Source organism: Coregonus lavaretus (genome assembly GCF_964263955.1).
Source record: "Coregonus lavaretus genome assembly, chromosome: 1".
Taxonomy (NCBI): domain Eukaryota; kingdom Metazoa; phylum Chordata; class Actinopteri; order Salmoniformes; family Salmonidae; genus Coregonus; species Coregonus lavaretus.
Genome location: NC_139988.1, coordinates 56,702,683 through 56,726,768, shown reverse-complemented (window position 1 = coordinate 56,726,768; position 24,086 = coordinate 56,702,683). Strand labels below are relative to the sequence as shown.

Here is a 24,086-nt window from a genome sequence, read left to right as displayed (position 1 = left end):
CACAATCAGCACATTGATTTCCCTATTTTCGGTTGATTGTGCACTGAAGTTCATTTCTCGGCTCGTGTCTCCTTCAAGTGAAGTATTTATTTCCAATGAAGTCCTGTAAGATGGGACCTCCCTGTTTTCTAAGCTCTGTGGCTGAATGTTTGATGTTCAATGTCCTTATATTGGCTAGTGGACCAGACAGGTGTGTGTCTGTGTGTGTGTGCGAGTGAGTGAGTGCTTGCATGAGAGAGAGAGATTTTTAAACAAGTAGTCTTTTTCCCTCTGCCCCCAGGTGTCTCCGTGTGAGAAGTGTCGCTGTGAGGGGAGTGGAGAGGTGTTGTGCTCTGTGTCAGCTTGCCCTAAGACAGAGTGTGTGGACCCAGAGTATGAGCCTGATCAGTGCTGCCCCATCTGTAAGAACGGTGAGAGATCCTAATTGTCTCAACATGTATGGTACCTTAATACGGAACACATGCACCCATGCAGCATTGAGCCATTTCATTTACCATTTGGATTTGATTGTATGTCTTTGAGAAAACATACATGATTGGCCAGAAAAATTATTGCCAATAGTTGGTTTCAGTGCTAGATTTATGAATATGATTGTGTGATAATGTATGACTCTCTATTAGCCAGCCATGTTCGTTTCCAACGTGAACAGATATTCCTGGTTCGGTGCCACAATATGCTGGTGTGAATAAAAGGCGAGTCAGGGTTTGAGCATCCTGGGTTAGTGTGTGAGAGCGCTCTGATTTGAAAGCATTACACTGTCTTATAGGAGCGCTTCTCTGGCTCACTGGATTTTCTGAAATTGTTTCAGATGATTTTAGACAGCATGTCCTAGATTGTGTTCCCTTGTTTTTCTTGGCGTGACTCTAATGCAACATGGCAATGTCAGCAACGTTGCTTCCTTCAGCAAAATTAATGATGACTGGCGATATGTATCTCGGACGTGGCTTCTTAAAGTGATGCTGTTAACCACAAACAAGGGAAACGCTATCAACATGAAATTAAATACAGTGCATTCAGAAAGTATTCCGAACCCTTGACTTTTTCCACATTTTGTTACATTACAGCCATATTCAAAAATGGATTAAATTAAAAAAATTCCCTCATCAATCTACACACAATACCCCATAATGACAAAGAGAAAACTGGTTTTTAGAAATGTTTGCATATTTAAAAAAACTTAAACAGAAATGCCTTATTTACATAAGTATTCAGTACCGTTGATATGAGACTCGAAATTGCGTCCTGTTTCCATTGATCATCCTTGAGATGTTTCTACAACTTGATTGGAGTCCACCTGTGATAAATTCAAGTGATTCGACATGATTTGGAAAGGCACACACATGTCTATATAAGGTCCCACAGTTGACAGTGCATGTCAGAGCAAAAACCAAGCCATGAGGTTGAAGGAATTGTCCGTAGAGCTCCAAGACAGGAATTTGTTGAGGCACAGATCTGGGAAAGGGTACCAAAAAATGTCTGCAGCATTGAAGGTCCCCAAGAACACAGTCGCCTCCATCATTCTTAAATGGAAGAGGTTTGGAACCACCAAGACTCTTCCTAGAGCTAGCCACCCGGCCAAACTGAGCAATCGGGGGAGAAGGGCCTTGGTCAGGGAGATCACCAAGAACCCGATGCTCACTCTGACAGAGCTCCAGAGTTCCTTTGTGGAGATGGGAGAACCTTCCAGAAGGACAACCATCTCTGCAGCACTCCACCAATTAGGCCTTTATGGTAGAGTGGCCAGACGGAAGCCACTCCTCAGTAAAAGGCACATGACAGCCAAAAGGAACCTAAAGGACTCTCAGACCATGAGAAACAAGATTCTCTGGTCTGATGAAACCAAGATTGAACTCTTTGGCCTGAATGCCAAGCGTCACGTCTGGAGGAAACCTGGCACCATCCCTACGGTGAAGCATGGTGGTGGTAGCATAATGCTGTGGGGATGTTTTTCAGTGGCAGGGACTGGGAGACTAGTCAGGATCAAGGGAAAGATGAACGGAGCAAAGTACAGAGAGTTCCTTGATGAAAACCTGCTCCAGAGCGCTCAGGACCTCAGACTGGGGTGAAGGTTCACCTTCCAACAAGACAATGACTCTAAGCACACAGCTAAGACAATGCAGGAGTGGCTTCGGGACAAGTCTCTGAATGTCCTTGTCCAAGAAACCAATGGCCACTCTGACAGAGCTCCAGAGTTCCTCTGTGGAGAAGGGATAACCTTCCAGAAGGACAACCATCTCTGCAGCACTCCACCAATCAGGCCTTTATGGTAGTGGCCAGGCAGAAGCCACTCCTCAGTAAAAAACACATGACAGCCTGCTTGGAGTTTGCCAAAAGGCACCTAAAGGACTCTCAGACCATGAGAAACAAGATTCTCTGGTCTGATGAAACCAAGATTAGACTCTTTGGCATGAATGCCAAGTGTCACGTCTTGAGGAAATCTGTTACCATCCCATGTTTTTCAGCGGCAGGGACTGGGAGACTAGTCAGGATCAAGGGAAAGATGAATGAAGCAAAGTACAGAAAGATCCTTGATGAGAACCTGCTCCAGAGCGCTCAGGACCTCAGACTGGGGCGAAGGTTCACCTTCCAACAGGACAAGAACCCTAACCACACAGCAACCCCAAGACAACGCGGGAGTGGCTTCGGGACAAGTCTCTGAATGTCCTTGAGTGGCCCAGCCAGAGCCCGGACTTGAACCCGATCTAAAATCTCTGGAGGGACCTGAAAATAGCTGTGCAGCGACGCTCCCCATCCAACCTGACAGAGCTTGAGAGGATCTGCAGAGAAGAATGGGAGAAACTCCTCAAATACAGGTGTGCCAAGCTTGTAGCGTCAAACCCAAGAAGACTCGAGGCTGTAATCGCTGCCAAAGGTGCTTCAACAAAGTACTGAGTCTAAATAGTGGTCCTCTGTAGCTCAGCTGGTAGAGCACGGCGCTTGTAACGCCAAGGTAGTGGGTTCGATCCCCGGGACCACCCATACACAAAAATGTATGCACGCATGACTGTAAGTCGCTTTGGATAAAAGCGTCTGCTAAATGGCATATTATATTATTATCATTATTAAATACTTATGTAAATATGATTTTTCCATGTATTTTATTTTATACATTTGCAAAAATTTCTAAAAACCTGCTTTGTCATTATGGGGTATTGTGTATAGATTGATAAGGGAAGAAAACTATTTAATCAATTTTAGAATAAGGCTGCAACGTAACAAAATGTGGAAAAAGTCAAGGTGTCTGAATACTTTACGAATGCACTGTATCTTGATATTATTTACCCTATTGCAGCAAACATTCAAAGAAAAGTGGTACTAACAAATATTATATATTTTTGTGTATTTATTGATACACATCAAATAACCAGTGTTGGTGTGGCATTTCAAGTGAAGTTAAAAGGTCACTATGAACCTTGTCAACTTCACCTGACCTTTGTCAACTGCACTTGAGAAATACAATCGTTTAATATTTTTTTTATTATTTGATATATTTCTAAGGACTGTATTGTTTTAAATTGCAATTTTTGCAATAGCTATTTTTGCATACATGTGCATTTGGTCTCTTCAGCAGTAGTACTGTCTCTCTATAGATTTTTTGGGGGTACTATAGTTACGGCAAGTTCCCTGATGCAGAGATTTAGACAGTACTCAATGTTTGCCCCAGTCAGGATTTAGTGGGTTCCATTTTCAGAGTTAAGAAGAGGCACAAGGGCCTGCACTAGCAGAAATATGGCATACTGAATGTCCATGTATATTCAAAGATCTAAACAAATCCATGTGCTCATTCAAGCAATAAGAGCTTTGTGATTTTATGGTTTTAAGACGAATCAAGGTCAGTGTCAGTCCCTCTATTACCATAAGATTACCATTTCCCCCGTTTCAGAGTAGCACAGTAAAATTGTCAAGTGGTACTTGACTCTACATTTAATGCAAATGTTGTCGTGGCTCTATTGAAAAGTACTTGGGCCAGTAGATAATTACATGGGTATCCACATGGGTCTGGGTGTCTTCATTGTTTCATTGTGTTTCATTGTGTTTCATAGGTTAAGGCTACATTTTTACTGTCTTGTAACAATGAAACATTTTCCTCATCTTCTAGAGTCTGTAAGAGGACGACTTTGAGCTGTAATAAAGGCCACTTGTCTCTGAATCAAGCTGAGAAGTTAACCTTTTTCTCATTCGTCTCTTTTAATGTTGCGCCTCCAGCTGCTTTAAAGGACTATGCTGAACAATGTGGTGCGTCCAGTCACACCCATTCACTACGTCATACAAACCTAAAATTATTCAAATCAGTGAAGTTACAGTTGAAGTCTGAAGTTTACATACACCTTAGCCAAATACATTTAATCTCTGTTTTTCACAATTCCTGTCATTTAATCCTAGTACAAATTTAGGATCACCACTTTATTTTAAGAATGTGAAATGTCAGAATAATGATTTATTTCAGCTTTTATTTCTTTCATCACATTCCCAGTGGGTCAGAAGTTTACATACACTCAATTAGTATTTGGTAGCATTGCCCTTAAATTGTTTAACTTGGGTCAAACGTTTCGGGTAGCCTTCCACAAGCTTTCCCACAATAAGTTGGGTGAAGTTTAGCCCATTCCTCCTGACAGAGCTGGTGTAACTGAGTCAGGTTTGTAGGCCTCCTTGCTCGCACACGCTTTTTCAGTTCTGCCCACACATTTTCTATAGGATTGAGGTCAGGGCTTTGTGATGGCCACTCCAATACCTTGACTTTGTTGTCCTTAAGCCATTTTGCCACAACTTTGGAAGTATGCTTGGGGTCATTGTCCATTTGGAAGACCCATTTGCGACCAAGCTTTAACTTCCTGACTGATGTCTTGAGATGTTGCTTCAATATATCCACATAATTTTCCTTCCTCATGATGCCATCTATTTTGTGAAGTGCACCAGTCCCTCCTGCAGCAAAGCACCCCCACAGCATGATGCTGCCACCCCCGTGCTTCACGGTTGGGATGGTGTTCTTCGGCTTGCAAGTCCCCCCTTTTTCCTCCAAACATAAAGATGGTCATTATGGCCAAACAGTTCTATTTTTGTTCTATTTTTTGGGGACTGCTAGTGTGTGTTGACAACGCGACAGGAAACATATAAGGTCCAATTCCTCATTAAACCCTTGGGGGTGTAGAGTTTTTAAGGAGAAGATCCATAGGGCTTCGCACTGGAGAAGGCGCTCATCCATATTGCGGCATCTGCGGCTTGAGAGAACATGGTCAATGCCATAGAACTTAAGATCAGTCACAGCATGATTAGCCTCATGAAAATGTCTGGCCACTGGTGATTTTAGGTAATTAGGCTGCAGGACCTAGAATGAGTAAACAGTCGGTCCACAGCTATTTTCAGGTCTCTCCAGAGATGTTCGATCAGGTTCAAGTCCGGGCTCTGGCTGGGCCACTCAAGGACATTCAGAGACTTGTCCCGAAGCCACTCCTGCGTTGTCTTGGCTGTGTGCTTAGGGTCGTTGTCCTGTTGGAAGGTGAACCTTCGCCCCAGTCTGAGGTCCTGAGCGCTCTGGAGCAGGGTTTCATCAAGGATCTCTTTGTACTTTGCTCCGTTCATCTTTCCCTCGATACTGACTAGTCTCCCAGTCCCTGCAACTGAATAACATCCCCACAGCATGACACTGCCACTCCCATGCTTCACCGTAGGGATGGTGCCAGGTTTCCAAATGTTGTTATGTTACAGCCTCAGTTGGTAGAGCATGGCGCTTGCAACGCCAGGGTTGTGGGTTCGTTTCCCACGGGGGGCCAGTATGAAAAATATATGCACTCACTAACTGTAAGTCGCTCTGGATAAGAGCGTCTGCTAAATGACTAAAATGTAAAATGTTGATCTAACCCCCCCCCCCCACACACACACACAAAAAGGCTGTGACGCAATTGCGGAGCCTCCAGAGGCATGCAGAGGCCAAATCGAGCTCTGTACCACATTGCCATGCGCCTCCCAAATTTTTTAACAATGCGGAGGGCTCTATATAGCTCCGCATTGACATGATTGATTGACGGTAGGTGGGGGAGGTACATCCTGTATATATCACGGCTCAGACACAGCTGCAGACACAGGAGGCGGATAGTACAAGTCTCAGAGTTTATTACTGAACAAGGGGCAGGCAAAAGGTAAGGCAGGCAAAGAGTCGTAATACAAATCAGAGTCAGGCAGGTACTGGACGGCAGGCAGGATCAGGGTCAGGACAGGCAGAAAGGTCAGAACTGGGAAGACTAGGAAAAACTAGAGCACTAGCAACACGGGAACACGCTGGTAGGACTTGACAGGACAAGACAAACTGGCAACAGACAAACAGAAAACGCAGGTATAAATACACAGGGGATAATGGGGGAAATGGGAGACACCTGGTGGGGGGTGGAGACAAGCACAAAGACAGGTGAAACAGATCAGGGTGTGACATTATAAACACAAACTCACATCCTTGACAACAACTCTACACTGCTCCACGAAGTGCAAGAAGTATGAATGCCCTGACTTCTGCTGAGGCCGTATCACCATAAATGCTGCATGGCCAATGCAGATGTCGGATTGACCATGCGCCCTGATGCGCAATGCACTTCTCTCTCCAGAATGCGCTCTCTCCCGCCAATTTGTGCACGTTCATTGTTTCATAACTTCATTGTGTGAATTGTTTGCGTTTGATTGTTAGTGTATATCAATTCCCCATTACATATATCACCAGTAGTACATTTACCATTAATTCCTATAATTTCTAATCTACAATGTTTGTTACTTTGGTTAAGGTCATTTATTTTAATGCATTCAATATTATTATTAAAGTCTTCCTGTTCTCATTGTGGGAGTGGACACATTGTTTGCAGAGTGCACAACCTATGCTACACTTGTGAGAAACAAGTTTTGATTTATTTCATTCCATTTACGAGTTCTATCAATTTAGTAATTGTCTTTTGTTTGGAGCGCTCCTGTCAATGTTGAGTAAGGACATGCACGCATAGAAGTAGGCCTATAGGCTACCTGGCCAGCTCGCAAATGTAGGCATATAAATGTGCCCATTTGGGGATCTGATAATATTTCTGATTGGCTTAACGCACCACCACTAATGACCTGTGGAGCTTCTCAAAGTAATGTTTTCTTCACCTCAAACAGCAAGCAAACGAAGTCTGTTTTTACATCCATTGAGATTTACAATAGTTTCTCAATGTATTTGAAAAATCTTTCCAGCTCTCTCCCTTTCGATAACCACTCAGCGTGGAAGGGAAAAATGTCATGCTCTGATCTAGTGGAAACGTCATAAAATAGGCTTCTTATCAGTGCTTGACTTGGACTGAAATAGGTTCCGGTACTCATTTTGGGTGCTGGTACTGTTTATATTTAGGTGCAGGAGCGCCACAATACTTTTGAGCTAATATTCTATAAGAGGAACAGGAGCTCAAGCGGTAGAATATTTGAGGCGCCGGTACTCAGCTCTGGTGAGCTCCTGCCCAAGTCAAGCACTGCTTCTTATCCCTTGCCCAAATAGCCTACAGCTGTGTCTGTCCCGAGCTCACTGGCGTGGGAAACTGAGTACCCAGAATATTTTATACAGTGTTGCAAGTTCGCTAGCTCAAGCTTTGGACCGGACCCAAGTTAATAGTTGATACAATGTTTTAAGTTCGTTGCAGACAGGCCATGTGTAGCCATTGTGATTTATGGGATGTACATTTTTTATCCGGATATTTTCTACCTGCAGGCTGCACTGTTTTTATTTGTTGGCTTTATGTAGGCTATTTTTACATAGTTGGCAATGTAATAGAAGTTACTGTTTAGGTTTGTATCATTTTCATTTAGATTTGGATATAATTTTGATTAACCACCTGACAATGATTTTGAGATATGAAGACTTTATTATAAAATTAAACTGTTTCACGAAAATGTGCATATGAAAACCGTAACTGGCATGTAGATCGGTAGAAATTGTAAGATAAATTGGCATTCCACATGAGAAAGGTTGCCGGCTCCTCATGTAGCCTATTACTGGCAACTTCAGGAGAGTAATGGCAGAATCTGCGAAAGCCAGCAGGAGCGGGAGGAGAATAGTTGGGTCAGGTTATGTTTTTTTTCTTCTGGTTATCTAGATCTCTGGCGCTCTCTTGAGGCATCAAACCGTAAGATTAAAGCATCAGACAACCTCAATGCACATAGTTTATTTTATTTAAACACATAGGGTGTCTATATATGGAAAATACACATATACAATTTTCAGCAATCGATTGGTCAAACGAACAGATGACTTTCGGTCGACCAATATTTTTTTTAGTCGGGGACAGCCCTAGTTTACCATATAGTAGAATCTACCATATGGCAGAATGCATGCACAGGTGCAGTCAATTTTGTAATATTTGTTGTTGTGGAGAATATCCCCAGGCAGGAGACGGGAGCACAGGTTAGTGTGTCGTTTAATAAAACATCTTGTGCAATACCACTTAGGACCATAGTGCACATGTGCACTGTCTAATAGGTGTCGTAACTTAACACTGTCGTAATGCATTACTGCTTAGTAACATCATTGCAACTAATATAGACAGACGTAGATCACAGATACTACGCTCCTGCCCCATAGCTTTTAACTCACAAGAATGAGGTAAGTATTCTGGAAATACTATAATGCAATACCTGAACAATGCATTAAAAAAAAAATATCTTCCTGGGCTTCCAGTGGTAGTTCGGGTGGAAGGTCAGGCTCTGTCTCTCTTGTACGTCCAGAGTCAGAAGCATGAGGGTTGTTGTTCTCGTTCTCTCGGCATGTCTCTCCTGGGGCATTGGACCGTAGCAGATGATCCACATGAATGTTGACATGGCAATGACCAACTTGGACTTGGTAGGTCAAAAGTTATCCCGCGTCGAAGGATCACACCTGCTTGGGGTGTCTGAAATCACGTACCATCACCCTTTCTCCCTCTTCGAATTCTCTGACAGTCTGAGTGTCTGTCATGAGCTTTCTTCTGCTGTAGCTGGTGCTTAGCCACAGTGATGGACAAGTCTGGTTTCAACAGTGTCAGGTGGGTACGTGGTTGGCGTTTCAGAAACAGTTCAGCTGGTGTACATTCCATTACTGTGTGTGGTGTGTTCCGGTAAGTGAACAGCAAGTGGGCAAGCCTTTGGTGGGTGGGCACAGACTGAACCTAGAGTCTAGTCCTTCTTAAAGGTTTGCACTGCTCTCTTCGCTGCTCCTTTTGATGCCGGATGGTAAGGTGGTATGAGGATGTGCTTTACGCCATTGTTCTTGAGAAACATTTAGAAGTGGTTCGACGTGAAAGGAGGGCCATTGTCCGAGACGAGCTCCTTAACTATTTCGAAGGATGCGAACAGGTGTCTGAGAAGATTGACGGTCTTCTCAGCTGTGGTCAGTTGAGTAGGGAACACTTCCATCCACTTTGAATGGACATCAACGACAACTAAGAAGTGTTGTTTGTCGAGCTCGGCGTAATCCACATGGATGCTTTCCCATGGTGTAGCAGCCCAGGACCATGGATGAATAGGTGAAATAGCAGGCTTGCTGCGAACAGCTTCACAGGGTGAGCAGTGGCCTACATGCTGCTGAATGTCCTGATCGTGTCCAGGCAACCACAGATAACTGCGGGCGAGTGCTTTAATTCAAGTGACCTCTGGAAGTCCCTCATGCAGGTCAGATAGCAGTCTCCTCCAGAACTTGGGAGGTAACACCACCCTTGATCCCCACAGAACACAACCTTGATATGTAGATAACTGGGATTTGTAATTGTTGAATGGACAAAGGCTATTGTCGCTTACAAAGGTTGGCCTGCCCACCAATGTTAAGTCCAATACTTTTGAAAGCACTGGGTCTTTCCTTATTTCCTCTGCTATGTCTGAAGCAGATATATACAGTTCGTCGATGAGAGAACGGCGGTGTCAGTTTTGCATGGTAGTCTTGATAGTGCATCGGCATTTGCGTGATCATTGGATATCTGTACTCGATCTCGTGGTCGTAGGCTAGCCGTATCAGAGCCCAACGTTGCATTCGAAGTGCAGCCATGGTTGGTATGGCTGATTTTGGTCCAAGGATGGCCAACAGAGGTTTGTGATCAGTCAGCAGTTGGAACTTCATTCCGTAGAGGTATTTGTGAAAGTTCTTCACTCCAAATATTATGCTCAGGGCTTCCTTCTCAATTTGAGCATAATTTTTCTCACTTGGTAACTGAGTCTGTGATGCAAATGCGATGGGGTGTTCTTCACCTGATGGTAAAATATGTGAGATGATGGCTCCTACTCCATATGAAGATGGGCAAGTCACTTGCTCTTTAGAAGACGCTGTTTGCAAGTCTTGAATGCTTCTTCGAATTGTGAAAACCATTTCCACTTTCAGTTGGCCTGCAGCAGTTGGTGAAGCGGATGCAACAGTGTGGATAGGTTTTTGTAGGGGATAACACATTTTTCGTAAGGAAAAATCTAGTCTGAAATGTAAAAGTGGAAATGTCAAACTTCAGAAGCCTTTTTAAACCTCAAATACACTACAAGCTCTGATACATTCGTGGTTGCTGGTGCTGTCGGTTGGGTGCAGTCCTTGTGCATCGATCTTGAATCCGAGATACCTGGAGAAACTCACACATTGTCTGCGTTTAATTCTTACTCCAAAACACTAAGAAGCACATCTGCTTTCTTTTCATTTTTGATTTCATTTGCAGCCAGCCAACGCTTAAAGCACTCTAAATAGTAATCAAAATCCTCTTTTGTAGCCTCACTCTGGTACTCGACCAGTGGTTGCCAATTGCATAGTTATTTGTTCCGTTTCTACATTCACTTGTATTCCTTAATTTTCTTAATTTTCATCTAATTCTTCACCTTCTTCACTTTCAGAAGTTTCTGCAAATTCATTCTCTGCACCCATTTGTAATCATGCACATACTGTGTTTTACGTTTATTTTGTCTCAGTATGCCTATTTTTCAGTCAAACCTATTTCCCCCTTAATCAGAATAAATATTCTCCACTGAGATCACCCTTTTTGCAATGGGTTCAATGACAGTTCTTACTTTGACCACCAGAGGGCAGTGTCGATTTTCTGGACTCCAATAGGCTCACTGTTAGCAGCTCCCAAACAATGTGCTAGCTAGCAATGCTTAGGCAGGAGACGGGAGTACAAGAAGTGTGTCGTTTACTAAGATTATCCATAGATTCTACCTGTGTAATAGCTTGATTTCTAAATATATACCTGATGTTACCAGTGAATGCAGTTTTTGTGAACTAGAAACTGAATCTATTGAACACTTATTTTGTAATTGTTTACATAGTGAGGTGTTCTGGACTGATGTAAAACTATATCTTCGCAACAAAATGCATACAACGATTGAAATATCTAAGTTTGACAAATTATTTTACTACACTGATTCCCCAATTGAACGTCAGTATGTCATTAATCTCTTTATTTTATTAGGAAAAAATGTCATACACAAATCAACATTTATGAAGATAAAGCCCCTTTTTTTTATTTTTTTTATCTGATTTGGAAAACTATTTGGAATCATTCAAACGTATGCAAAACAAAATGTCTAACAAATGTATTTGCTACATGTCTGTATTTGTATTTGATAGAATGTGGATTTGTATTATGATAATACTTTTTTATTTTTCTCTTCCTTATTTCTTTGTGTAATCCCTCTGTCTGTTCTGTTTTTTTTGTTTTAACTAACTAAATAAATATATTTTTAAAAAGACACAAAAAAAGGCAATCCAGTAGTTGACTTGACTAACTCTCAATCAGTGTTGGGGAAGCTACATTTACATTTAGAAAATATATTTACCAAGCTACCAATTACTTCCCACTGGAGGAAGTTAAGCTACCCTTAAGAAAAATATAGTTTACTTAACTAAAGTTACTTTTAAAAAGTAGTTCATGTTTTTTTTACTGAAATAAACTGAACCAAAGCCAAAACCACTTCAAACAGCGAAACACGAGGAAGAAGCTTGGTCGTCAGGGGGAACAGGAACTCTCTCATTTAAAATGAGGTAAATATATTCATTCGATAGGTTTTGCGAAAATATATTCAAGAGCATTTATAAAACGGCAGGGCTGACACAAAAGAGTTTGGTTAGAAATGTGGTATGTGGATGATGGTCATGCTTAGACAAACAAACTATGAATGGAATTAAGTGGCAATAGTTTACACCTTTTTAGTTATTTAATGAAATGTTGTTTTTATAAAAGGGCAGCATGGGGTATCTTGGCCCCCGAAGATTAGTGTTAAAATCGATTTCATACATTTTATTTGGACATTTTTGAGTAATTGACTCTTAAAAGCTAAAGTCTAGGTACTGTATCTTATCTTATTTAATCAGATTTGATTTGTGACATGCGCCGAATACAACAGGTGTAGCCTTACCATAAAATGCTTACTTACAGTACAAGCCCTTAACCAACAATGCAGTTTTAAGAAAATAAGAGTTAAGAAAATATTTACTAAATAAACTAAAGTTTCCAAAAAAGTAACACAATAAAATAACAATAACGAGGCTATAAACAGGGGGTACCGGTACAGAGTCAATGTGCGGGAGTACAGGTTAGTCGAGGGGGGTCAATGAAAATAGTCCAGGTAGCCATTTCATTAATTGTTCAGCAGTCTTATGGCTTGGGGGTAGAAGTTGTTAAGGCACCTTTTTGACCTAGACTTGGTGCTCTGGTACCACTTGCCGTGCGGTAGCATAGAAAAAGGTCTATGACTTGGGTGGCTGGAGTCTTTGACAATTTTTTGGGCCTTCCTCTGACACTGCCTAGTATAGAAGTCCTGGATGGCAGGAAGCCTGGCCCCAGTGATGTACTGGGCCGTACGCCCTACCGTCTGTAGCACCTTACGGTCGGATGCCGAGCAGTTGCCATGCCAGGTGGTGGTGCAGTTGTAGAACTTTTTGAGGATCTGGGGACCCATGTCAAAGCTTTTCAGTCTCCTGAGGGGGAATAGGCATTGTCGTGCCCTCTTCACGACTGTCTTGGTGTGTTTGGACGATGATAGTTTGTTGGTGATGTGGACACCAAGGAACTTGAAGCTCTCAACCTGCTCCACTACAGTCCCGTCGATGTGAATGGGGGCATGTTCGGCCCTCCTTTCCCTGTAGTCCAGGATCAGCGTGGCAGATGTGTTGTTGCCTACCCTTACCACCTGGGGGCGGTCTGTCAGGAAGTCCAGGATCCAGTTGCAGAGGGAGGTGTTTAGTCCCAGGGTCCTTAGCTTAGTGATGAGCTTTGTGGGCACTATGGTGTTGAACGCTGATCTGTAGTCAATGAACAGCATTCTCACATAGGTGTTCCTTTTGTCCAGGTGGGAAAGGGCAGTGTGGAGTGCAATTGAGATTGTGTCATATGTGGATCTGTTGGGGCGGTATGCAAATTAGAGTGGGTCTAGGGTTTCCGGGACGATGGTGTTGATGTGACCCATGAACAGCATTTCAAAGCACTTCATGGCTACAGACGTGAGTGCTACGGGGAGATAGTCATTTAGGCAGGTTACCTTGTCTTTCTTGGTCACAGGGACTATGGTGGTCTGCTTGAAACATGTAGGTATTACAGACTCGGTCAGGGACAGGTTGAAAAAGTAAGTGAAGACACTTGCCAGTTGTTCCGCGCATGCTCTGAGTACACGTCCTGGTAATCCGTCTGAATGTTGACCTGTTTAAATGTCTTACTCACATCGGCTACGGAGAGTGTGATCACATAGTCGTCCGGAACAGCTGGTGCTCTCATGCATGCTTCAGTGTTGCTTGCCTCGAAGCGAGCATAAAAGGCATTTAGCCCGTCTGGTAGGCTCGTGTCACTGGGCAGCTCGCGGTTGGGTTACCCTTTGTAGTCCTGTATTTAGCGCCATCCATCATTCCTTCAATTCTGACCAGTTTCCCAGTCCCTGCCGATGAAAAACATACCCACAGCATGATGCTGCCACCACCATGCTTCACTGTGGGGATGGTGTTCTCGGGGTGATGAGAGGTGTTGGGTTTGCGCCAGACATAGCGTTTTCCTTGATGGCCAAAAAGCTCAATTTTAGTCTCATCTGACCAGAGTACCTTCTTCCATATGTTTGGGGAGTCTCCCACATGACGTGTTTGCTTATTTTATTCTTTAAGCAATGGCTTTGTTCTGGCCACTCTTCTGTAAACCCCAGCTCTGTGGAGTGTACGGCTTAAAGTGGTCCTATGGACAGATACTCCAATCTCCGCTGTGGAGCTTTGCAGCTCCTTCAGGGTTATCTTTGGTCTTTTTGTTGACTCTCTGATTAATGCCCTCCTTGCCTGGTCATTGAGTTTTGGTGGGTGGCCCTCTCTTGGCAGGTTTGTTGTGGTGCCATATTATTTTCATTTTTAAATAATGGATTTAATGGTGCTCTGGGGATGTTCAAAGTTTCTGATATTTTTCTATAACCCAACCCTGATCTGTACTTCTCCACAACTTTGTCCCTGACCTATTTGGATAGCTCCTTGGTCTTCATGGTGCCGCTTGCTTGGTGGTGCCCCTTCTTAGTGGTGTTGCAGACTCTGGGGCCTTTCAGAACAGGTGTATATATACTGAGATCATGTGACACTTAGATTGCACACAGGTGGACTTTATTTAACTAATTATGTGACTTCTGAAGGTAATTGGTTGCACCAGATTTTATTTAGGGGCTTCATAGTAAAGGGGGTAAATACATATGCACACACCACTTTTCCGTTATTTATTTTTTAGAATTTATTGAAACAAGTTATTTTTTTCATTTCACTTCACCAATTTGGACTATTTTGTGGATGTCCATTACATGAAATCCAAATGAAAATCAATTTAAATTACAGGTTGTAATGCAACAAAATAGAAAAAACGCCAAGGGGGATGAATACTTGCAAGGCACTGTAAGCGGAGTAGTGTCCCGCTCCTTTAAAGCGGCAGCTCTAGCCTTTTGCTCGGTGCGGATGTTGCCTGTAATCCATGGCTTCTCGTTGGGAGATGTACGTATGGTCACTGTGGGGACGACGTCGTCGATGCACTTATTGATGAAGCCGGTGACTGAGGAGGTATACTCCTCAATGTCATCAGATAAATGCCGGAACATATTCCAGTCTGTGCTAGCAAAACAGTGCTGTAGTTTAGCATCCGCGTCATCTGACCACTTCCGTATTGAGCGAGTCACTGGTACTTCCTGCTTTAGTTTTTGCTTGTAAACAGGAATCAAGAGGATATAATTATGGTCAGATTTGCCAAATGGAGGGTGAGGGAGCGCTTTGGTGCGCCTCTACTGGATGAGCATTTTCTTGTTTGCTTATGGCCTTACACAGCTCGTTGAGTGTGGTCTTAGTGCCAGCATCGGTTTGTGGTGGTAAATAGACAGCTACGAAAAATATAGATGAAAACTCTCTTGGTAGATAGTGTGGTCTACAGCTTATCATGAGGTACTCTACCTCAGGCGAGCAAAACCTGGAGACTTCCTTAATATTAGAGATCACTCACGAGCTGTTATTGACAAATAGACACAGACCACCACCCCCGCCTTACCGGAGGTAGCTGTTCTGTCTTGCCGATGCATGGAAAACCCATCCAACTGTATGTTATCCATGTTGTCGTTCAGCCACGACTCAGTGAAACAAAATATATTACAGTTTTTAATGTCCCGTTGGTAGGATAGTCTCAAACGGTGCTCATCCAGTTTATTCTCCAGTGATTGCACATTGGCCAATCGGATGGTAGAGGAGGGTTACCCGCTCTACCATCCGATTGGCCCCCTGAGCTGCGGCCCCTGTATCTCCGTCAGCATGCAAATAACGGGCATTTGGTCCTGGTCCGGGAGCAGCAGTTTATCCTTCGCGTCAGACTCATTCAAGAAAAATTTTCGTCCAGTTCGAGGTGAGTCATCGCTGTTCTGATATCCAGAAGCTCTTTTCGGTCATAAGAGACGGTAGCAGAAACATTATGTACAAAATAAGTTACAAACAATGCGAAAAAACACACAAAATAGCACAATATGGTATGAACCCGTAAAATGGCGGCCATCTTCTCTGGCGCCATCTCTCTCAGCACTAAATAAATAAAATGTTGAAACAAAATGGCATTGCACATCTCACTATTAATATCCTCACTATGATGAGGTTTTGATGTAAGGTCCCTCTTCGTTTTTGCTCCAAATGATGTCCAAATCATCCTAAAGTATCAAAACAATTTCTGTGTAACTGTAAACAGACTTTATTAGGGCAAGTCTACAGTGTGCACAAATCAGTTCACTTGCAAGACCTATTACGATGGAAATATTTTAATGTTTATTTCAAGCACTTTTGATTTAGCTAGCGTGCACTTGCCAAGACCAGAGTGAGCACATTCACTATATAACGCAACATTTTTACAGACAAAACCATCAGTAGTGTAATTTTTATGTGCATTACATCATTATGCACAGCCTTTTATCCCCAACAAGTCAGTTTGATGGAAACACCCCTCTGGTGAAAAGATTTGCATATTGTTTTTATGCAGATTTTTGAAAATTCACATGTAAATCTGTCGCCAAATGGATGGCAACCTAGCTAGTAACCAGATTTCCATCCAACCTTTTTATGCGAGTAAAGCACATGTCAGATGAAAAATTTCAAGACAAGCCTGATGGAAACAACAATTTTGTCTGTACATTTTCCAAATTTGTCTGTACATTTGTAAAATTAATTATGCAAGAAATGGCGAAATGCCTTTATGCGCAAATATTGATATAATAACCATCATATCGAAGTAAACTTGGAGACACGCAATGACATGTTTGGTCCTCCTGCTATGACTCGGGAAAGTATGCAGTTTATTAGGCTACAGATGAAATAAGTGATAATGAACTTCACAGGTTGGTGAAAGTGCACAGTGATGAGCTTGATGCTCCTTTCCAAAAAATATTGAGTGTCTTAATCTGGTGACAAGACGATCAATGCTTGGCTGCCATTTTAACCCCCCCCCAAAAAAAGAGTCCATACAGTGGGGAAAAAAAGTATTTAGTCAGCCACCAATTGTGCAAGTTCTCCCACTTAAAAAGATGAGAGAGGCCTGTAATTTTCATCATAGGTACACGTCAACTATGACAGACAAAATTAGATTTTTTTTTCCTGAAAATCACATTGTAGTATTTGTAATGAATTTATTTGCAAATTATGGTGGAAAATAAGTATTTGGTCAACAACAAAAGTTTCTCAATACTTTGTTATATACCCTTTGTTGGCAATGACACAGGTCTAACGTTTTCTGTAAGTCTTCACAAGGTTTTCACACACTGTTGCTGGTATTTTGGCCCATTCCTCCATGCAGATCTCCTCTAGAGCAGTGATGTTTTGGGGCTGTCGCTGGGCAACACGGACTTTCAACTCCCTCCAAAGATGTTCTATGGGGTTGAGATCTGGAGACTGGCTAGGCCACTCCAGGACCTTGAAATGCTTCTTACGAAGCCACTCCTTCGTTGCCCGGGCGGTGTGTTTGGGATCATTGTCATGCTGAAAGACCCAGCCACGTTTCATCTTCAATGCCCTTGCTGATGGAAGGAGGTTTTCACTCAAAATCTCACGATACATGGCCCCAATCATTCTTTCCTTTACACAGATCAGTCGTCCTGGTCCCTTTGCAGAAAAACAGCCCCAAAGCATGATGTTTCCACCCCCATGCTTCACAGTAGGTATGGTGTTCTTTGGTTGCAACTCAGCATTCTTTGTCCTCCAAACACGACGAGTTGAGTTTTTACCAAAAAGTTATATTTTGTTTTCATCTGACCATATGACATTCTCCCAATCCTCTTCTGGATCATCCAAATGCACTCTAGCAAACTTCAGACGGGCCTGGACATGTACTGGCTTAAGCAGGGGGACAGGTCTGGCACTGCAGGATTTGAGTCCCTGGCGGCGTAGTGTGTTACTGATGGTAGGCTTTGTTACTTTGGTCCCAGCTCTCTGCAGGTCATTCACTAGGTCCCCCGTGTGGTTCTGGGATTTTTGCTCGCCGTTCTTGTGATCATTTTGACCCCACGGGGTGAGATTTTGCGTGGAGCCCCAGATTGAGGGAGATTATCAGTGGTCTTGTATGTCTTCCATTTCCTAATAATTGCTCCCACAGTTGATTTCTTCAAACCAAGCTGCTTACCTATTGCAGATTCAGTCTTCCCAGCCTGGTGCAGGTCTACAATTTTGTTTCTGGTGTCCTTTGACAGCTCTTTGGTCTTGGCCATAGTGGAGTTTGGAGTGTGACTGTTTGAGGTTGTGGACAGGTGTCTTTTATACTGATAACAAGTTCAAACAGGTGCCATTAATACAGGTAACGAGTGGTGGACAGAGGAGCCTCTTAAAGAAGAAGTTACAGGTCTGTGAGAGCCAGAAATCTTGCTTGTTTGTAGGTGACCAAATACTTATTTTCCACCATAATTTGCAAATAAATTCATTAAAAATCCTACAATGTGATTTTCTGGATTTTTTTTCTTCTCAATTTGTCTGTCATAGTTGACGTGTACCTATGATGAAAATTACAGGCCTCTCTCATCTTTTTAAGTGGGAGAACTTGCACAATTGGTGGCTGACTAAATACTTTTTTCCCCCACTGTAATAGTCTCATCATGTAGGCTATACCTGTAATGTATCTGTGAGCTGTTGGCTAGAGTGCATGTGCTAAGTCCAGAGTGGGCACACTCGCTATATAACACATAGCGCTGAGTGATTTTGTTTTTTTAAACAACTAATTGACTGATATCGGTTCAATTATTTGAATTCCATTTCATTGAGTTTTTTTCTGTGCGCTCGATGCGCACATTGCACAGTTTCTCTAGCGATAAATCAGATCATGCCCGAGCTGTGCGATGTAGTATGGAGTTCTAGTTTCCAAACAGCAAATATTCTATATACAGTGGGGAGAACAAGTATTTGATACACTGCCGACTTTGCAGGTTTTCCTACTTACAAAGCATGTAGAGGTCTGTAATTTTTATCATAGGTACACTTCAACTGTGAGAGACGGAATCTAAAACAAAAATCCAGAAAATCACATTGTATGATTTTTAAGTACTTAATTTGCATTTTATTGCATGACATAAGTATTTGATACATCAGAAAAGCATAACTTAATATTTGGTACAGAAACCTTTGTTTGCAATTACAGAGATCATACATTTCCTGTAGGTCTTGACCAGGTTTGCACACACTGCAGCAGGGATTTTGGCCCACTCCTCCATACAGACCTTCTCCAGATCCTTCAGGTTTCGGGGCTGTCGCTGGGCAATACGGACTTTCAGCTCCCTCCAAAGATTTTCTATTGGGTTCAGGTCTGGAGACTGGCTAGGCCACTCCAGGACCTTGAGATGCTTCTTACGGAGCCACTCCTTAGTTGCCCTGGCTGTGTGTTTCGGGTTGTTGTCATGCTGGAAGACCCAGCCACGACCCATCTTCAATGCTCTTACTGAGGGAAGGAGGTTGTTGGCCAAGATCTCGCGATACATGGCCCCATCCATCCTCCCCTCAATACGGTGCAGTCGTCCTGTCCCCTTTGCAGAAAAGCATCCCCAAAGAATGATGTTTCCACCTCCATGCTTCACGGTTGGGATGGTGTTCTTGGGGTTGTACTCATCCTTCTTCTTCCTCCAAACACGGCGAGTGGAGTTTAGACCAAAAAGCTCTATTTTTGTCTCATCAGACCACATTACCTTCTCCCATTCCTCCTCTGGATCATCCAGATGGTCATTGGCAAACTTCAGACGGGCCTGGACATGTGCTGGCTTGAGCAGGGGGACCTTGCGTGCGCTGCAGGATTTTAATCCATGACGGCGTAGTGTGTTACTAATGGTTTTCTTTGAGACTGTGGTCCCAGCTCTCTTCAGGTCATTGACCAGGTCCTGCCGTGTAGTTCTTGGCTGATCCCTCACCTTCCTCATGATCATTGATGCCCCACGAGGTGAGATCTTGCATGGAGCCCCAGACCGAGGGTGATTGACCGTCATCTTGAACTTCTTCCATTTTCTAATAATAGCGCCAACAGTTGTTGCCTTCTCACCAAGTTGCTTGCCTAGTGTCCTGTAGCCCATCCCAGCCTTGTGCAGGTCTACAATTTTATCCCTGATGTTCTTACACAGCTCTATGGTCTTGGCCAATGTGGAGAGGTTGGAGTCTGTTTGATTGAGTGTGTGGACAGGTGTCTTTTATACAGGTAACGAGTTCAAACAGGTGCAGTTAATACAGGTAATGAGTGGAGAACAGGAGGGCTTCTTAAAGTAAAACTAACAGGTCTGTGAGAGCCGGAATTCTTACTGGTTGGTAGGTGATCAAATACTTATGTCATGCAATAAAATGCAAATTAAATACATAAAAATCATACAATGTTATTTTCTGGATTTTTGTTTTAGATTCCGTCTCTCACAGTTGAAGAGTACCTATGATAAGAATTACAGACCTCTACATGCTTTGTAAGTAGGAAAACCTGCAAAATTGGCAGTGTATCAAATACTTGTTCTCCCCACTGTAGTTTAGCACAGAAAACATGGTAATTAACTACAATGACCATAATCCATTGTGCGACTACTTGTTCGGTCTGTGTGTTTCTTTTATTTTTTACATTACATTTTAGTCATTTAGCAGACGCTCTTATCCAGAGCGACTTACAGGAGCAATTAGGATTAAGTGCCTTGCTCAAGGGCACATCGACAGATTTTTCACCTAGTCGGCTCGGGGATTAGAACCAGCGACCTTTCGGTTACTGGCACAACGCTCTTAACCACTAAGCTACCTGCCACCCATTTTATGCCTGCTATGTTAGGTTAGTGTGGGGCAGACACAGAGAGAAGTGACAGAGGAATGCGCGATCAAGAGGGATAGAGAGCAGTTGCTTCACGAGGTATCTCTACCTGAAAATACATGATCTAAGTGATTGATAGTTGGTATTCAGCATTCATAAAAGTATGCCTTATTTACTTTGAAGAACTACTAAAATAGTGATTTTGTCAGACAGCATATGCAATAATTGAAATATTTTATTAAAGAAAAGTCATGTGAATAAATGATGGTTGATAAGTTAAAAGTAATGCGCAGTCACTACCATCATGAGACTTTTATGAATTGTTTTATTCTGTCTGGTTACAGCATTCAACCCACATAAGAAAGTGCATTTCATTTAAAAAAAATTTACCGAAAACCGTGATCATTTTTTAAATAATAGAACAGAAACCAAACCAACCTCAAAAAGCACTAATCGCTCAGCACTAATAATCGCTCAGCATTGATGGTTTTGTCTTTTATGACAAAACCATCAGTAAAGTTGAAAACCCATTGAACTTTATTTTTTTATTTTTTTTACATGGGAATTTAACCGATTTATTTGTATTTGTATGTATGTGCACTATTTCATCACACACAGTCAATTTGATGGAAACACATCTCTGGTGGGTAAATGCGCATATTGTTTTTATGTACTGTTGTAAAGTACCTCAGTAAAAATACTTTAAAGTACTACTTAAGTAGTTTATTGGGGTATCTGTACTTTACTTTACTATTTATGTTTTTGACTACTTTTACTTTTACTTCACTACATTCCTTAAGGAAATATTGTACTTTTTACTCCATACATTTTCCTTGACACCCAAAAGTACTCGTTACATTTTGAATGCTTAGCAGGACAAGAAAATTGTCCAATTCACGCACTTATCAACAGAACATCCCTGGTCATCCCTACTGCCTCCGATCTGGCGGACTCACTAAACACACATGCTTAGTTTGTAAATGATATCTGAATGTTGGAGTGTGCCCCTGGCTATCCGTAAATTAAAAAAACTAGAAAATGGTGCCGTCTGGTTTGCTTAATATAAGGAATTTGAAATGATTTATAATTGTACTTTTACTTTTGATACTTAAGTATATTTTAAACCAAATACTTTGACTATTACTCAGGTAGAATTTTACTGGGTGACACTTTTACTTGAGTCATTTTCTATTAAGGTATTTTTACTTTTACTCAAGTATGACATTTGGGTACTTTTTCCACCACTGTTTTCATATGGATTTTAGAATATTCACATGAAAATCTGCAGCCAATTGGATGGAAACCTAGCCAGTGACAGCTTGTGAGATAAACAAGAATGGAAAATGCTCTACCTCTAGATAAACTCTAAAACCTAATATACACTGTCGCTTCACAAGGTGAAACCTGCCACTGTTTTACACCATTGTTCCGGGAATAAAAATATCAAAAGAAAGAAACAAAGTCACACACTCTAATTATGCGTATAGTTTACTCTCCGTTAGTCAGCACCTCTACAAAACAAACTTTTTTGGGTTGTGTCAGCTTATGCCTTTTACTAGACCATAATAAAAAGATGACATTAACGTGTGGCAGCACATATTCAAGACAACACACTCATTCTATTGCAACATGTTGGGAAGTAAATTATTCATACCATAGAAAAATCACTGCTCCAAAGGCTTCTCCTCTCCAAACACTTTCACTTACCATTTTCACAAAGCCAAGGCATTTTGCTGCATTCATAATGCATTTGTACTAAAGAACTGCATTACGGGGAAGTGATTTTTCTCTATTCTGCTATTTCCCTTACCTCAGCTCTCAGAGACAGAAAAGAAAAGTGGAGCATTAAGGATCCCTGATCTCTCATCTACCATCACTAGTGTTGAGCCAAAGGTGCTAATGGCTGTTTCTTTCACACCCAGTCCACCTGCTTAGTGCCATTTTGGGACAAGTGTTCAGTACCTGCATATTACACAAGCACATTTTGGACTGTCCATTTGTGTTTTCTGATACAGTCTGATGCTGGAGGTTATTAATGGTGGATAATGCTCTTTTGAGGCCCATTTAATGTGTTCGGATAAAAAGGCTATCTACTGTCAGAGAGAAGAGAGATGTGTTAATGAGGCCACTGTGACTAAAAGGTGGGTGTTCAAGTGCTAAGCAGAAAGAAAGGGTGACAGAAATGGGTACGCACAGCGAGGCACAGAATGGGTGCATAAATTAATAGGAATTAGTGTCATGCTAGTCATTCTGTGCACAAATTGATGACAGGCTGTCGCTCAAGTCTAGGCTTCATAATAAAATTTCTCCTGATTTGTATTGGGGTGAAGTCTACCTCTTTATAGTGTCAAACATATGATTATATGCCAGTTTGTTCATTCATTAGTGTGTCTCAATAATTTTGATAGACTATTCTTGAGGCAATATTTTGCTTAATATTATTAATGGATCAATTGCGACAGCAGAAGGGGACATGTGGTGAGTTGTTGTTCAGGGAGGGTTTCTTCAGTTTTCATCTGAAGAGTTATAAATGTGTGAGTGCTGACATTTTTACAGCCTCAACAAACTGTTCATTATTGATTGATGCGCCAGCATGCTTTTTCTTAGTGTTTCTGTCCAGTGAAGATTCCTTTGCTTCAGCTGAAAGACTCGCAATTTATCAGTGGCAGCAGCATCTTAATACCAGAATAGTGTTGCTCAAGCCCATGTTTTTTAAAAGGAGAAACCATTCCCTGCAGCTGTATGCCATGTTGTGGCTGCAGCTCCAGGAGTGGGTATTTGGGTCCATGCTGCTTGAAGGGGTGATTTATGTGAATATCTTTTTCGCCAGTTGGGGAAGACATATGGGGTTTCTTGAGACAATGGCCAATGTTTCACAATGGGAACCAGAGCTAAGTAGGTTAAAATGTAGGTTACATGTAACTGAAGATTGATGAACAGAGATTGTACTTTTCATTGCAACTGCATCATTTATCAAATAAAATAAAATAAAACATTTATTTGTCACATGCGCTGAACGCAACAGGTGTAGACCTTACCGTGAAATGCTTACTAACAAGCCCTTAACCAACAATGCAATTCAAGAAATAGAGTTATGAAAATATTTACTAAATAAACTAAAGTAAAAAATAAAATAAAAAGTAACAATAACGAGGCTATATACAGGGGGCACCGGAACCGAGTCAATGTGCGGGGGTACAGATTTGTCGAGGTAATTTGTACATGTAGGTAGGGGTAAAGTGACTATGCATAGATAATAAACAGCGAGTAGCAGCAGTGTAAAAAATGTAAATAGTCCGGTTGGGCATTTGATTAATTGTTCAGCAGTCTTATGGCTTGGGGGTAGAAGCTGTTAAGGAG

At 42.0% G+C, this 24,086-nt stretch overlaps 1 protein-coding gene across 1 annotated transcript in view; it reads left to right on the top strand.

Annotated features, from left to right (window-relative positions):
- Nucleotides 1-24,086, top strand: part of LOC311146196 (brorin-like) — a gene marked incomplete at both ends in the record, with an annotated part of 35,011 nt that overhangs the window by 9,898 nt on the left and 1,027 nt on the right. Inside the window, one exon of the mRNA XM_084182699.1 lies at nt 281-410. Coding sequence (XP_084038825.1) covers nt 281-410 — 130 coding nt within the window. The remainder of the gene's footprint in view (nt 1-280; nt 411-24,086) is intronic.